The sequence below is a fragment of the Ranitomeya imitator genome, chromosome 1, assembly GCF_032444005.1.
Source record: "Ranitomeya imitator isolate aRanImi1 chromosome 1, aRanImi1.pri, whole genome shotgun sequence".
NCBI classification, from domain to species: Eukaryota; Metazoa; Chordata; class Amphibia; order Anura; family Dendrobatidae; genus Ranitomeya; species Ranitomeya imitator.
In genome coordinates, this window is record NC_091282.1 from 1,556,571 (window position 1) to 1,569,050 (window position 12,480).

Here is a 12,480-nt window from a genome sequence, read left to right on the forward strand (position 1 = left end):
CCCCCTTATGTCCTGTGTATGACCCCCCCCTCTATATCCTCCATCCTTGGCACATACGGCCCCCTCCTCACTATCGTATTGATGGAGGACAGGTCTGTGTCTCCTGAAATCCTCTGTGCTGCTGGAGACCCCCTTATGTCCTGTGTATGACCCCCTCCTCTATATCCTCCATCCTTGGCACATACGGCCCCCTCCTCACTATCGTATTGATGGAGGACGGGTCTGTGTCTCCTGAAATCCTCTGTGCTGCTGGAGACCCCCTTATGTCCTGTGTATGACCCCCTCCTCTATATCCTCCATCCTTGGCACATACGGCCCCCTCCTCACTATCGTATTGATGGAGGACGGGTCTGTGTCTCCTGAAATCCTCTGTGCTGCTGGAGACCCCCTTATGTCCTGTGTATGACCCCCCCCTCTATATCCTCCATCCTTGGCACATACGGCCCCCTCCTCACTATCGTATTGATGGAGGACGGGTCTGTGTCTCCTGAAATCCTCTGTGCTGCTGGAGACCCCCTTATGTCCTGTGTATGACCCCCCCTCTATATCCTCCATCCTTGGCACATACGGCCCCCTCCTCACTATCGTATTGATGGAGGACAGGTCTGTGTCTCCTGAAATCCTCTGTGCTGCTGGAGACCCCCTTATGTCCTGTGTATGACCCCCCCCCCTCTATATCCTCCATCCTTGGCACATACGGCCCCCTCCTCACTATCGTATTGATGGAGGACAGGTCTGTGTCTCCTGAAATCCTCTGTGCTGCTGGAGACCCCCTTATGTCCTGTGTATGACCCCCCCCTCTATATCCTCCATCCTTGGCACATACGGCCCCCTCCTCACTATCGTATTGATGGAGGACGGGTCTGTGTCTCCTGAAATCCTCTGTGCTGCTGGAGACCCCCTTATGTCCTGTGTATGACCCCCCCTCTATATCCTCCATCCTTGGCACATACGGCCCCCTCCTCACTATCGTATTGATGGAGGACAGGTCTGTGTCTCCTGAAATCCTCTGTGCTGCTGGAGACCCCCTTATGTCCTGTGTATGACCCCCCCCCCTCTATATCCTCCATCCTTGGCACATACGGCCCCCTCCTCACTATCGTATTGATGGAGGACGGGTCTGTGTCTCCTGAAATCCTCTGTGCTGCTGGAGACCCCCTTATGTCCGGTGTATGACCCCCCTCTCTATATCCTCCATCCTTGGCACATACGGCCCCCTCCTCACTATCGTATTGATGGAGGACGGGTCTGTGCCTCTCCTGAAATCCTCTGTGCTGCTGGAGACCCCCTTATGTCCTGTGTATGACCCCCTCCTCTATATCCTCCATCCTTGGCACATACGGCCCCCTCCTCACTATCGTATTGATGGAGGACAGGTCTGTGCCTCTCCTGAAATCCTCTGTGCTGCTGGAGACCCCCTTATGTCCTGTGTATGACCCCCCTCCTCTATATCCTCCATCCTTGGCACATACGGCCCCCTCCTCACTATCGTATTGATGGAGGACGGGTCTGTGTCTCCTGAAATCCTCTGTGCTGCTGGAGACCCCCTTATGTCCTGTGTATGACCCCCTCCTCTATATCCTCCATCCTTGGCACATACGGCCCCCTCCTCACTATCGTATTGATGGAGGACGGGTCTGTGTCTCCTGAAATCCTCTGTGCTGCTGGAGACCCCCTTATGTCCTGTGTATGACCCCCCCCTCTATATCCTCCATCCTTGGCACATACGGCCCCCTCCTCACTATCGTATTGATGGAGGACAGGTCTGTGCCTCTCCTGAAATCCTCTGTGCTGCTGGAGACCCCCTTATGTCCTGTGTATGACCCCCCTCCTCTATATCCTCCATCCTTGGCACATACGGCCCCCTCCTCACTATCGTATTGATGGAGGACAGGTCTGTGTCTCCTGAAATCCTCTGTGCTGCTGGAGACCCCCTTATGTCCTGTGTATGACCCCCCTCCTCTATATCCTCCATCCTTGGCACATACGGCCCCCTCCTCACTATCGTATTGATGGAGGACGGGTCTGTGCCTCTCCTGAAATCCTCTGTGCTGCTGGAGACCCCCTTATGTCCTGTGTATGACCCCCCTCTCTATATCCTCCATCCTTGGCACATACGGCCCCCTCCTCACTATCGTATTGATGGAGGACGGGTCTGTGCCTCTCCTGAAATCCTCTGTGCTGCTGGAGACCCCCTTATGTCCTGTGTATGACCCCCTCCTCTATATCCTCCATCCTTGGCACATACGGCCCCCTCCTCACTATCGTATTGATGGAGGACGGGTCTGTGTCTCTCCTGAAATCCTCTGTGCTGCTGGAGACCCCCTTATGTCCGGTGTATGACCCCCCCTCTATATCCTCCATCCTTGGCACATACGGCCCCCTCCTCACTATCGTATTGATGGAGGACGGGTCTGTGTCTCCTGAAATCCTCTGTGCTGCTGGAGACCCCCTTATGTCCTGTGTATGACCCCCCTCCTCTATATCCTCCATCCTTGGCACATACGGCCCCCTCCTCACTATCGTATTGATGGAGGACAGGTCTGTGCCTCTCCTGAAATCCTCTGTGCTGCTGGAGACCCCCTTATGTCCTGTGTATGACCCCCCCTCTATATCCTCCATCCTTGGCACATACGGCCCCCTCCTCACTATCGTATTGATGGAGGACGGGTCTGTGCCTCTCCTGAAATCCTCTGTGCTGCTGGAGACCCCCTTATGTCCTGTGTATGACCCCCCTCCTCTATATCCTCCATCCTTGGCACATACGGCCCCCTCCTCACCATCGAATTGATGGGGGACAGGTCTGTGCCTCTCCTGAAATCCTCTGTGCTGCTGGAGACCCCCTTATGTCCTGTGTATGACCCCCCCCTCTATATCCTCCATCCTTGGCACATACGGCCCCCTCCTCACTATCGTATTGATGGAGGACAGGTCTGCCTCTCCTGAAATCCTCTGTGCTGCTGGAGACCCCCTTATGTCCTGTGTATGACCCCCCCCTCTATATCCTCCATCCTTGGCACATACGGCCCCCTCCTCACTATCGTATTGATGGAGGACAGGTCTGTGCCTCTCCTGAAATCCTCTGTGCTGCTGGAGACCCCCTTATGTCCTGTGTATGACCCCCCTCTCTATATCCTCCATCCTTGGCACATACGGCCCCCTCCTCACTATCGTATTGATGGAGGACGGGTCTGCCTCTCCTGAAATCCTCTGTGCTGCTGGAGACCCCCTTATGTCCTGTGTATGACCCCCCTCCTCTATATCCTCCATCCTTGGCACATACGGCCCCCTCCTCACTATCGTATTGATGGAGGACGGGTCTGTGTCTCCTGAAATCCTCTGTGCTGCTGGAGACCCCCTTATGTCCTGTGTATGACCCCCCTCCTCTATATCCTCCATCCTTGGCACATACGGCCCCCTCCTCACTATCGTATTGATGGAGGACAAGTCTGTCTCTCCTGAAATCCTCTGTGCTGCTGGAGACCCCCTTATGTCCGGTGTATGACCCCCTCCTCTATATCCTCCATCCTTGGCACATACGGCCCCCTCCTCACTATCGTATTGATGGAGGACGGGTCTGTGCCTCTCCTGAAATCCTCTGTGCTGCTGGAGACCCCCTTATGTCCTGTGTATGACCCCCTCCTCTATATCCTCCATCCTTGGCACATACGGCCCCCTCCTCACTATCGTATTGATGGAGGACGGGTCTGTACCTCTCCTGAAATCCTCTGTGCTGCTGGAGACCCCCTTATGTCCTGTGTATGACCCCCCCCTCTATATCCTCCATCCTTGGCACATACGGCCCCCTCCTCACTATCGTATTGATGGAGGACGGGTCTGTGCCTCTCCTGAAATCCTCTGTGCTGCTGGAGACCCCCTTATGTCCTGTGTATGACCCCCCCCTCTATATCCTCCATCCTTGGCACATACGGCCCCCTCCTCACTATCGTATTGATGGAGGACGGGTCTGTACCTCTCCTGAAATCCTCTGTGCTGCTGGAGACCCCCTTATGTCCTGTGTATGACCCCCTCCTCTATATCCTCCATCCTTGGCACATACGGCCCCCTCCTCACTATCGTATTGATGGAGGACGGGTCTGTGCCTCTCCTGAAATCCTCTGTGCTGCTGGAGACCCCCTTATGTCCTGTGTATGACCTCCCCTCTATATCCTCCATCCTTGGCACATACGGCCCCCTCCTCACCATCGTATTGATGGGGGACAGGTCTGTGTCTCCTGAAATCCTCTGTGCTGCTGGAGACCCCCTTATGTCCGGTGTATGACCCCCCTCCTCTATATCCTCCATCCTTGGCACATACGGCCCCCTCCTCCACTATCGTATTGATGGAGGACAGGTCTGTGCCTCTCCTGAAATCCTCTGTGCTGCTGGAGACCCCCTTATGTCCTGTGTATGACCCCCTCCTCTATATCCTCCATCCTTGGCACATACGGCCCCCTCCTCACTATCGTATTGATGGGGGACGGGTCTGTGCCTCCTGAAATCCTCTGTGCTGCTGGAGACCCCCTTATGTCCTGTGTATGACCCCCTCCTCTATATCCTCCATCCTTGGCACATACGGCCCCCTCCTCACTATCGTATTGATGGAGGACAGGTCTGTGCCTCTCCTGAAATCCTCTGTGCTGCTGGAGACCCCCTTATGTCCTGTGTATGACCCCCTCCTCTATATCCTCCATCCTTGGCACATACGGCCCCCTCCTCACTATCGTATTGATGGAGGACGGGTCTGCCTCTCCTGAAATCCTCTGTGCTGCTGGAGACCCCCTTATGTCCTGTGTATGACCCCCTCCTCTATATCCTCCATCCTTGGCACATACGGCCCCCTCCTCACTATCGTATTGATGGAGGACGGGTCTGTGTCTCCTGAAATCCTCTGTGCTGCTGGAGACCCCCTTATGTCCTGAGTATGACCCCCCCCTCTATATCCTCCATCCTTGGCACATACGGCCCCCTCCTCACTATCGTATTGATGGAGGACAGGTCTGTGTCTCCTGAAATCCTCTGTGCTGCTGGAGACCCCCTTATGTCCTGTGTATGACCTCCCCTCTATATCCTCCATCCTTGGCACATACGGCCCCCTCCTCACTATCGTATTGATGGAGGACGGGTCTGTGCCTCTCCTGAAATCCTCTGTGCTGCTGGAGACCCCCTTATGTCCTGTGTATGACCCCCCCCTCTATATCCTCCATCCTTGGCACATACGGCCCCCTCCTCACTATCGTATTGATGGGGGACAGGTCTGTGTCTCCTGAAATCCTCTGTGCTGCTGGAGACCCCCTTATGTCCGGTGTATGACCCCCCTCCTCTATATCCTCCATCCTTGGCACATACGGCCCCCTCCTCCACTATCGTATTGATGGAGGACAGGTCTGTGCCTCTCCTGAAATCCTCTGTGCTGCTGGAGACCCCCTTATGTCCTGTGTATGACCCCCTCCTCTATATCCTCCATCCTTGGCACATACGGCCCCCTCCTCACTATCGTATTGATGGGGGACGGGTCTGTGCCTCTCCTGAAATCCTCTGTGCTGCTGGAGACCCCCTTATGTCCTGTGTATGACCCCCCTCCTCTATATCCTCCATCCTTGGCACATACGGCCCCCTCCTCACTATCGTATTGATGGAGGACGGGTCTGTGTCTCCTGAAATCCTCTGTGCTGCTGGAGACCCCCTTATGTCCTGTGTATGACCCCCCCCTCTATATCCTCCATCCTTGGCACATACGGCCCCCTCCTCACTATCGTATTGATGGAGGACAGGTCTGTGTCTCCTGAAATCCTCTGTGCTGCTGGAGACCCCCTTATGTCCTGTGTATGACCTCCCCTCTATATCCTCCATCCTTGGCACATACGGCCCCCTCCTCACTATCGTATTGATGGAGGACGGGTCTGTGCCTCTCCTGAAATCCTCTGTGCTGCTGGAGACCCCCTTATGTCCTGTGTATGACCCCCCCCTCTATATCCTCCATCCTTGGCACATACGGCCCCCTCCTCACTATCGTATTGATGGGGGACAGGTCTGTGTCTCCTGAAATCCTCTGTGCTGCTGGAGACCCCCTTATGTCCTGTGTATGACCCCCCCCTCTATATCCTCCATCCTTGGCACATACGGCCCCCTCCTCACTATCGTATTGATGGGGGACGGGTCTGTGTCTCCTGAAATCCTCTGTGCTGCTGGAGACCCCCTTATGTCCTGTGTATGACCCCCCCCCTCTATATCCTCCATCCTTGGCACATACGGCCCCCTCCTCACTATCGTATTGATGGGGGACGGGTCTGTGTCTCCTGAAATCCTCTGTGCTGCTGGAGACCCCCTTATGTCCTGTGTATGACCCCCCCCTCTATATCCTCCATCCTTGGCACATACGGCCCCCTCCTCACTATCGTATTGATGGAGGACGGGTCTGTGCCTCTCCTGAAATCCTCTGTGCTGCTGGAGACCCCCTTATGTCCTGTGTATGACCCCCCTCCTCTATATCCTCCATCCTTGGCACATACGGCCCCCTCCTCACTATCGTATTGATGGAGGACAGGTCTGTGTCTCCTGAAATCCTCTGTGCTGCTGGAGACCCCCTTAAGTCCTGTGTATGACCCCCTCCTCTATATCCTCCATCCTTGGCACATACGGCCCCCTCCTCACTATCGTATTGATGGAGGACAGGTCTGTGTCTCCTGAAATCCTCTGTGCTGCTGGAGACCCCCTTATGTCCGGTGTATGACCCCCTCCTCTATATCCTCCATCCTTGGCACATACGGCCCCCTCCTCCACTATCGTATTGATGGAGGACAGGTCTGTGTCTCCTGAAATCCTCTGTGCTGCTGGAGACCCCCTTATGTCCGGTGTATGACCCCCCCTCTATATCCTCCATCCTTGGCACATACGGCCCCCTCCTCACTATCGTATTGATGGAGGACAGGTCTGTGTCTCCTGAAATCCTCTGTGCTGCTGGAGACCCCCTTATGTCCTGTGTATGACCCCCTCCTCTATATCCTTCATCCTTGGCACATACGGCCCCCTCCTCACTATCGTATTGATGGAGGACAGGTCTGTGTCTCCTGAAATCCTCTGTGCTGCTGGAGACCCCCTTAAGTCCTGTGTATGACCCCCTCCTCTATATCCTCCATCCTTGGCACATACGGCCCCCTCCTCACTATCGTATTGATGGAGGACAGGTCTGTGTCTCCTGAAATCCTCTGTGCTGCTGGAGACCCCCTTATGTCCGGTGTATGACCCCCCTCCTCTATATCCTTCATCCTTGGCACATACGGCCCCCTCCTCACTATCGTATTGATGGGGGACAGGTCTGTGCCTCCTGAAATCCTCTGTGCTGCTGGAGACCCCCTTATGTCCTGTGTATGACCCCCCCCTCTATATCCTCCATCCTTGGCACATACGGCCCCCTCCTCACTATCGTATTGATGGAGGACGGGTCTGTGTCTCCTGAAATCCTCTGTGCTGCTGGAGACCCCCTTATGTCCGGTGTATGACCCCCCCTCCTCTATATCCTCCATCCTTGGCACATACGGCCCCCTCCTCACTATCGTATTGATGGAGGACGGGTCTGTGTCTCTCCTGAAATCCTCTGTGCTGCTGGAGACCCCCTTATGTCCTGTGTATGACCCCCTCCTCTATATCCTCCATCCTTGGCACATACGGCCCCCTCCTCACTATCGTATTGATGGGGGACAGGTCTGTGCCTCTCCTGAAATCCTCTGTGCTGCTGGAGACCCCCTTATGTCCTGTGTATGACCCCCCCCTCTATATCCTCCATCCTTGGCACATACGGCCCCCTCCTCACTATCGTATTGATGGAGGACGGGTCTGTGTCTCTCCTGAAATCCTCTGTGCTGCTGGAGACCCCCTTATGTCCTGTGTATGACCCCCCCCTCTATATCCTCCATCCTTGGCACATACGGCCCCCTCCTCACTATCGTATTGATGGAGGACGGGTCTGTGTCTCTCCTGAAATCCTCTGTGCTGCTGGAGACCCCCTTATGTCCTGTGTATGACCCCCCCCTCTATATCCTCCATCCTTGGCACATACGGCCCCCTCCTCACTATCGTATTGATGGAGGACGGGTCTGTGTCTCCTGAAATCCTCTGTGCTGCTGGAGACCCCCTTATGTCCTGTGTATGACCCCCCTCCTCTATATCCTCCATCCTTGGCACATACGGCCCCCTCCTCACTATCGTATTGATGGAGGACAGGTCTGTGCCTCTCCTGAAATCCTCTGTGCTGCTGGAGACCCCCTTATGTCCTGTGTATGACCCCCTCCTCTATATCCTCCATCCTTGGCACATACGGCCCCCTCCTCGCTATCGTATTGATGGAGGACGGGTCTGTGCCTCTCCTGAAATCCTCTGTGCTGCTGGAGACCCCCTTATGTCCTGTGTATGACCCCCTCCTCTATATCCTCCATCCTTGGCACATACGGCCCCCTCCTCACTATCGAATTGATGGAGGACAGGTCTGTGTCTCCTGAAATCCTCTGTGCTGCTGGAGACCCCCTTATGTCCGGTGTATGACCCCCCTCCTCTATATCCTCCATCCTTGGCACATACGGCCCCCTTCCTCACTATCGTATTGATGGAGGACAGGTCTGTGCCTCTCCTGAAATCCTCTGTGCTGCTGGAGACCCCCTTATGTCCGGTGTATGACCCCCTCCTCTATATCCTCCATCCTTGGCACATACGGCCCCCTCCTCACTATCGTATTGATGGAGGACGGGTCTGTGCCTCTCCTGAAATCCTCTGTGCTGCTGGAGACCCCCTTATGTCCGGTGTATGACCCCCCTCCTCTATATCCTCCATCCTTGGCACATACGGCCCCCTCCTCACTATCGTATTGATGGAGGACGGGTCTGTGTCTCCCCTGAAATCCTCTGTGCTGCTGGAGACCCCCTTATGTCCTGTGTATGACCCCCCTCCTCTATATCCTCCATCCTTGGCACATACGGCCCCCTCCTCACTATCGTATTGATGGAGGACGGGTCTGTGCCTCCTGAAATCCTCTGTGCTGCTGGAGACCCCCTTATGTCCTGAGTATGACCCCCCCCTCTATATCCTCCACCCTTGGCACATACGGCCCCCTCCTCACTATCGTATTGATGGAGGACGGGTCTGTGCCTCCCCTGAAATCCTCTGTGCTGCTGGAGACCCCCTTATGTGCTGTGTATGACCCCCCCCTCTATATCCTCCATCCTTGGCACATACGGCCCCCTCCTCACTATCGTATTGATGGAGGACGGGTCTGTGCCTCCTGAAATCCTCTGTGCTGCTGGAGACCCCCTTATGTCCTGTGTATGACCCCCTCCCCTATATCCTCCATCCTTGGCACATACGGCCCCCTCCTCACTATCGTATTGATGGAGGACAGGTCTGTGTCTCCTGAAATCCTCTGTGCTGCTGGAGACCCCCTTATGTCCTGTGTATGACCCCCCCTCTATATCCTCCATCCTTGGCACATACGGCCCCCTCCTCTCTATCGTATTGATGGAGGATGGGTCTGTGCCTCTCCTGAAATCCTCTGTGCTGCTGGAGACCCCCTTATGTCCTGTGTATGACCTCCCCTCTATATCCTCCATCCTTGGCACATACGGCCCCCTCCTCACTATCGTATTGATGGAGGACGGGTCTGTGTCTCCTGAAATCCTCTGTGCTGCTGGAGACCCCCTTATGTCCTGTGTATGACCCCCCCCCTCTATATCCTCCATCCTTGGCACATACGGCCCCCTCCTCACTATCGTATTGATGGAGGACGGGTCTGTGCCTCTCCTGAAATCCTCTGTGCTGCTGGAGACCCCCTTATGTCCTGTGTATGACCCCCCCTCTATATCCTCCATCCTTGGCACATACGGCCCCCTCCTCACTATCGTATTGATGGAGGACGGGTCTGTGCCTCTCCTGAAATCCTCTGTGCTGCTGGAGACCCCCTTATGTCCGGTGTATGACCCCCCTCCTCTATATCCTCCATCCTTGGCACATACGGCCCCCTCCTCACTATCGTATTGATGGGGGACAGGTCTGTGTCTCCTGAAATCCTCTGTGCTGCTGGAGACCCCCTTATGTCCGGTGTATGACCCCCCTCCTCTATATCCTCCATCCTTGGCACATACGGCCCCCTCCTCACTATCGTATTGATGGGGGACAGGTCTGTGCCTCTCCTGAAATCCTCTGTGCTGCTGGAGACCCCCTTATGTCCTGTGTATGACCCCCCCCTCTATATCCTCCATCCTTGGCACATACGGCCCCCTCCTCACTATCGTATTGATGGAGGACGGGTCTGTGCCTCTCCTGAAATCCTCTGTGCTGCTGTAATAATAATAATAATAATAATCTTTATTTATATAGCGCCAACATATTCCGCAGCGCTTTACAGTTTAACAGTATCAAACACAACAGTCATAAGTAACAACATTAACAATACAATAATTAAAGCACAATAAGCCGCCCCTGCTGGTGAGAGCTCACAATCTACAATGAGGAGGGGAGATACAAAGTACAGGTGTGTATTTACAATGATGTATTTACAATGAGGGTCCAGCCATCTTCAGGGGGTGGGGGATAGATGGAGATAGTGAATGGGCTACACACACACACAAACATAACTTTGATAACTGAATGTGATAGGCCGCTCTGAACAAATGTGTTTTGAGGGAGCACCGAAAACTATGCAAATTGTGGATGGTCCTAATATCTTGGGGTAGAGCATTCCAGAGGATTGGTGCAGCACGGGAGAAGTCTTGTAGTCGGGAGTGGGAGGTACGGATTAGTGCAGAGGTTAATCGAAAGTAATCTTCCCATGCGGTGATATCTGGGGTATATACTGACCTGGAAGATTTGGATTCCTCTCACTGTAAGTCCCAGAACCAATGTGGCGTTCACCTCCCTCTTATCCTGAAATGTGAGAATTTAGCAAATTTAGCCAAGTACAAGGGAAACACGGGAATCACGTACAATGTCGGCCGTTACCACAAATCTGCAGATTGTTTGTGTAAATGTCCTCATGACAACACTTCCTGCCCCATAATCAGTTCAAACGTTAGTGTCAGCATTATCCCTGTACTGTGACATCACTGTGTGCATTATCCCTGTACTTTGACATCACTGTGTGCATTATCCCTGTACTGTGACATCACTGTGTGCATTATCCCTGGACTGTGACATCACTGTGTGCATTATCCCTGTACCGTGACATCACTGTGTGCATTATCCCTGTACCGTGACATCACTGTGTGCATTATCCCTGTACCGTGACATCACTGTGTGCATTATCCCTGTACCGTGACATCACTGTGTGCATTATCCCTGTACTATGACATCACTGTGTGCATTATCTCTGTACGGTGACATCACTGTGTGCATTATCCCTGTACTGTCACCTCTCACCTAACAAAAATATTCAACCTTTCCCTCACTTCCGGTATTTTTCCCTCCTCATTTAAGCATGCCATCATACATCCATTACTTAAAAAACCATCCCTTGATCAAAACTGTGCCGCTAATTATAGACCTGTCTCTAATCTTCCCTTCATCTCTAAACTCCTCGAACGCCTGGTCCACTCCCGTCTTACCCGCTATCTCTCAGATAACTCTCTTCTCGACCCTCTTCAATCTGGCTTCCGCTCTTTACACTCTACTGAAACTGCCCTCACTAAAGTCTCTAATGACCTACTAACAGCTAAATCTAATGGTCACTACTCCATGCTAATTCTCTTGGATCTCTCTGCAGCATTCGACACTGTGGATCATCAGCTCCTCCTCACTATGCTCCGCTCCATCGGCCTCAAGGACACCGTTCTCTCCTGGTTCTCCTCCTATCTCTCTGACCGATCCTTCACTGTATGTTTCGCTGGTTCCTCCTCCTCTCACCTTCCCCTTACTGTTGGGGTTCCTCAAGGATCAGTCCTAGGCCCCCTCCTCTTCTTTGTATACTGCCCCTATTGGACAAACAATCAGTAGATTTGGTTTCCAGTACCATCTCTATGCTGATGACACCCAATTATACACTTCTTCTCCTGATATCACGCCTGCCTTATTAGAAAACACCAGTGATTGTCTTACCGCTGTCTCTAGCATCATGTCCTCCCTCTATCTGAAACTAAACCTGTCAAAAACTGAACTCCTCGTGTTTTCTCCCTCTACTAACCTACCTTTGCCTGACATTGCCATCTCCGTGTGCGGGTCCACCATTACTCCAAAGCAACATGCCCGCTGCCTTGGGGTCATCCTTGATTCTGACCTTTCATTCACCCCCCACATCCGATCACTGGCTCGCTCTTCTTACCTGCATCTCAAAAACATTTCTAGAATTCGCCCTTTTCTTACTTTCGACTCTGCAAAAACTCTGACTGTTTCACTTATTCATTCTCGTCTGGACTATTGTAACTCTCTACTAATCGGCCTCCCTCTTACCAAACTCTCCCCGCTCCAATCTGTCCTGAATGCTGCAGCCAGGATCATATT

General features: G+C 53.5%; 1 protein-coding gene across 3 annotated transcripts in view; it reads right to left on the reverse strand.

Annotated features, from left to right (window-relative positions):
• LOC138657686 (FERM domain-containing protein 6-like) overlaps window positions 1–12,480 on the reverse strand; it is a 227,430-nt gene that overhangs the window by 17,681 nt on the left and 197,269 nt on the right. For all 3 annotated transcript variants that reach the window (XM_069745388.1, XM_069745398.1, XM_069745395.1), the window contains one exon: window positions 10,846–10,911. In XM_069745388.1, the coding sequence (XP_069601489.1) occupies window positions 10,846–10,911 (66 nt within the window). The remainder of the gene's footprint in view (window positions 1–10,845; window positions 10,912–12,480) is intronic.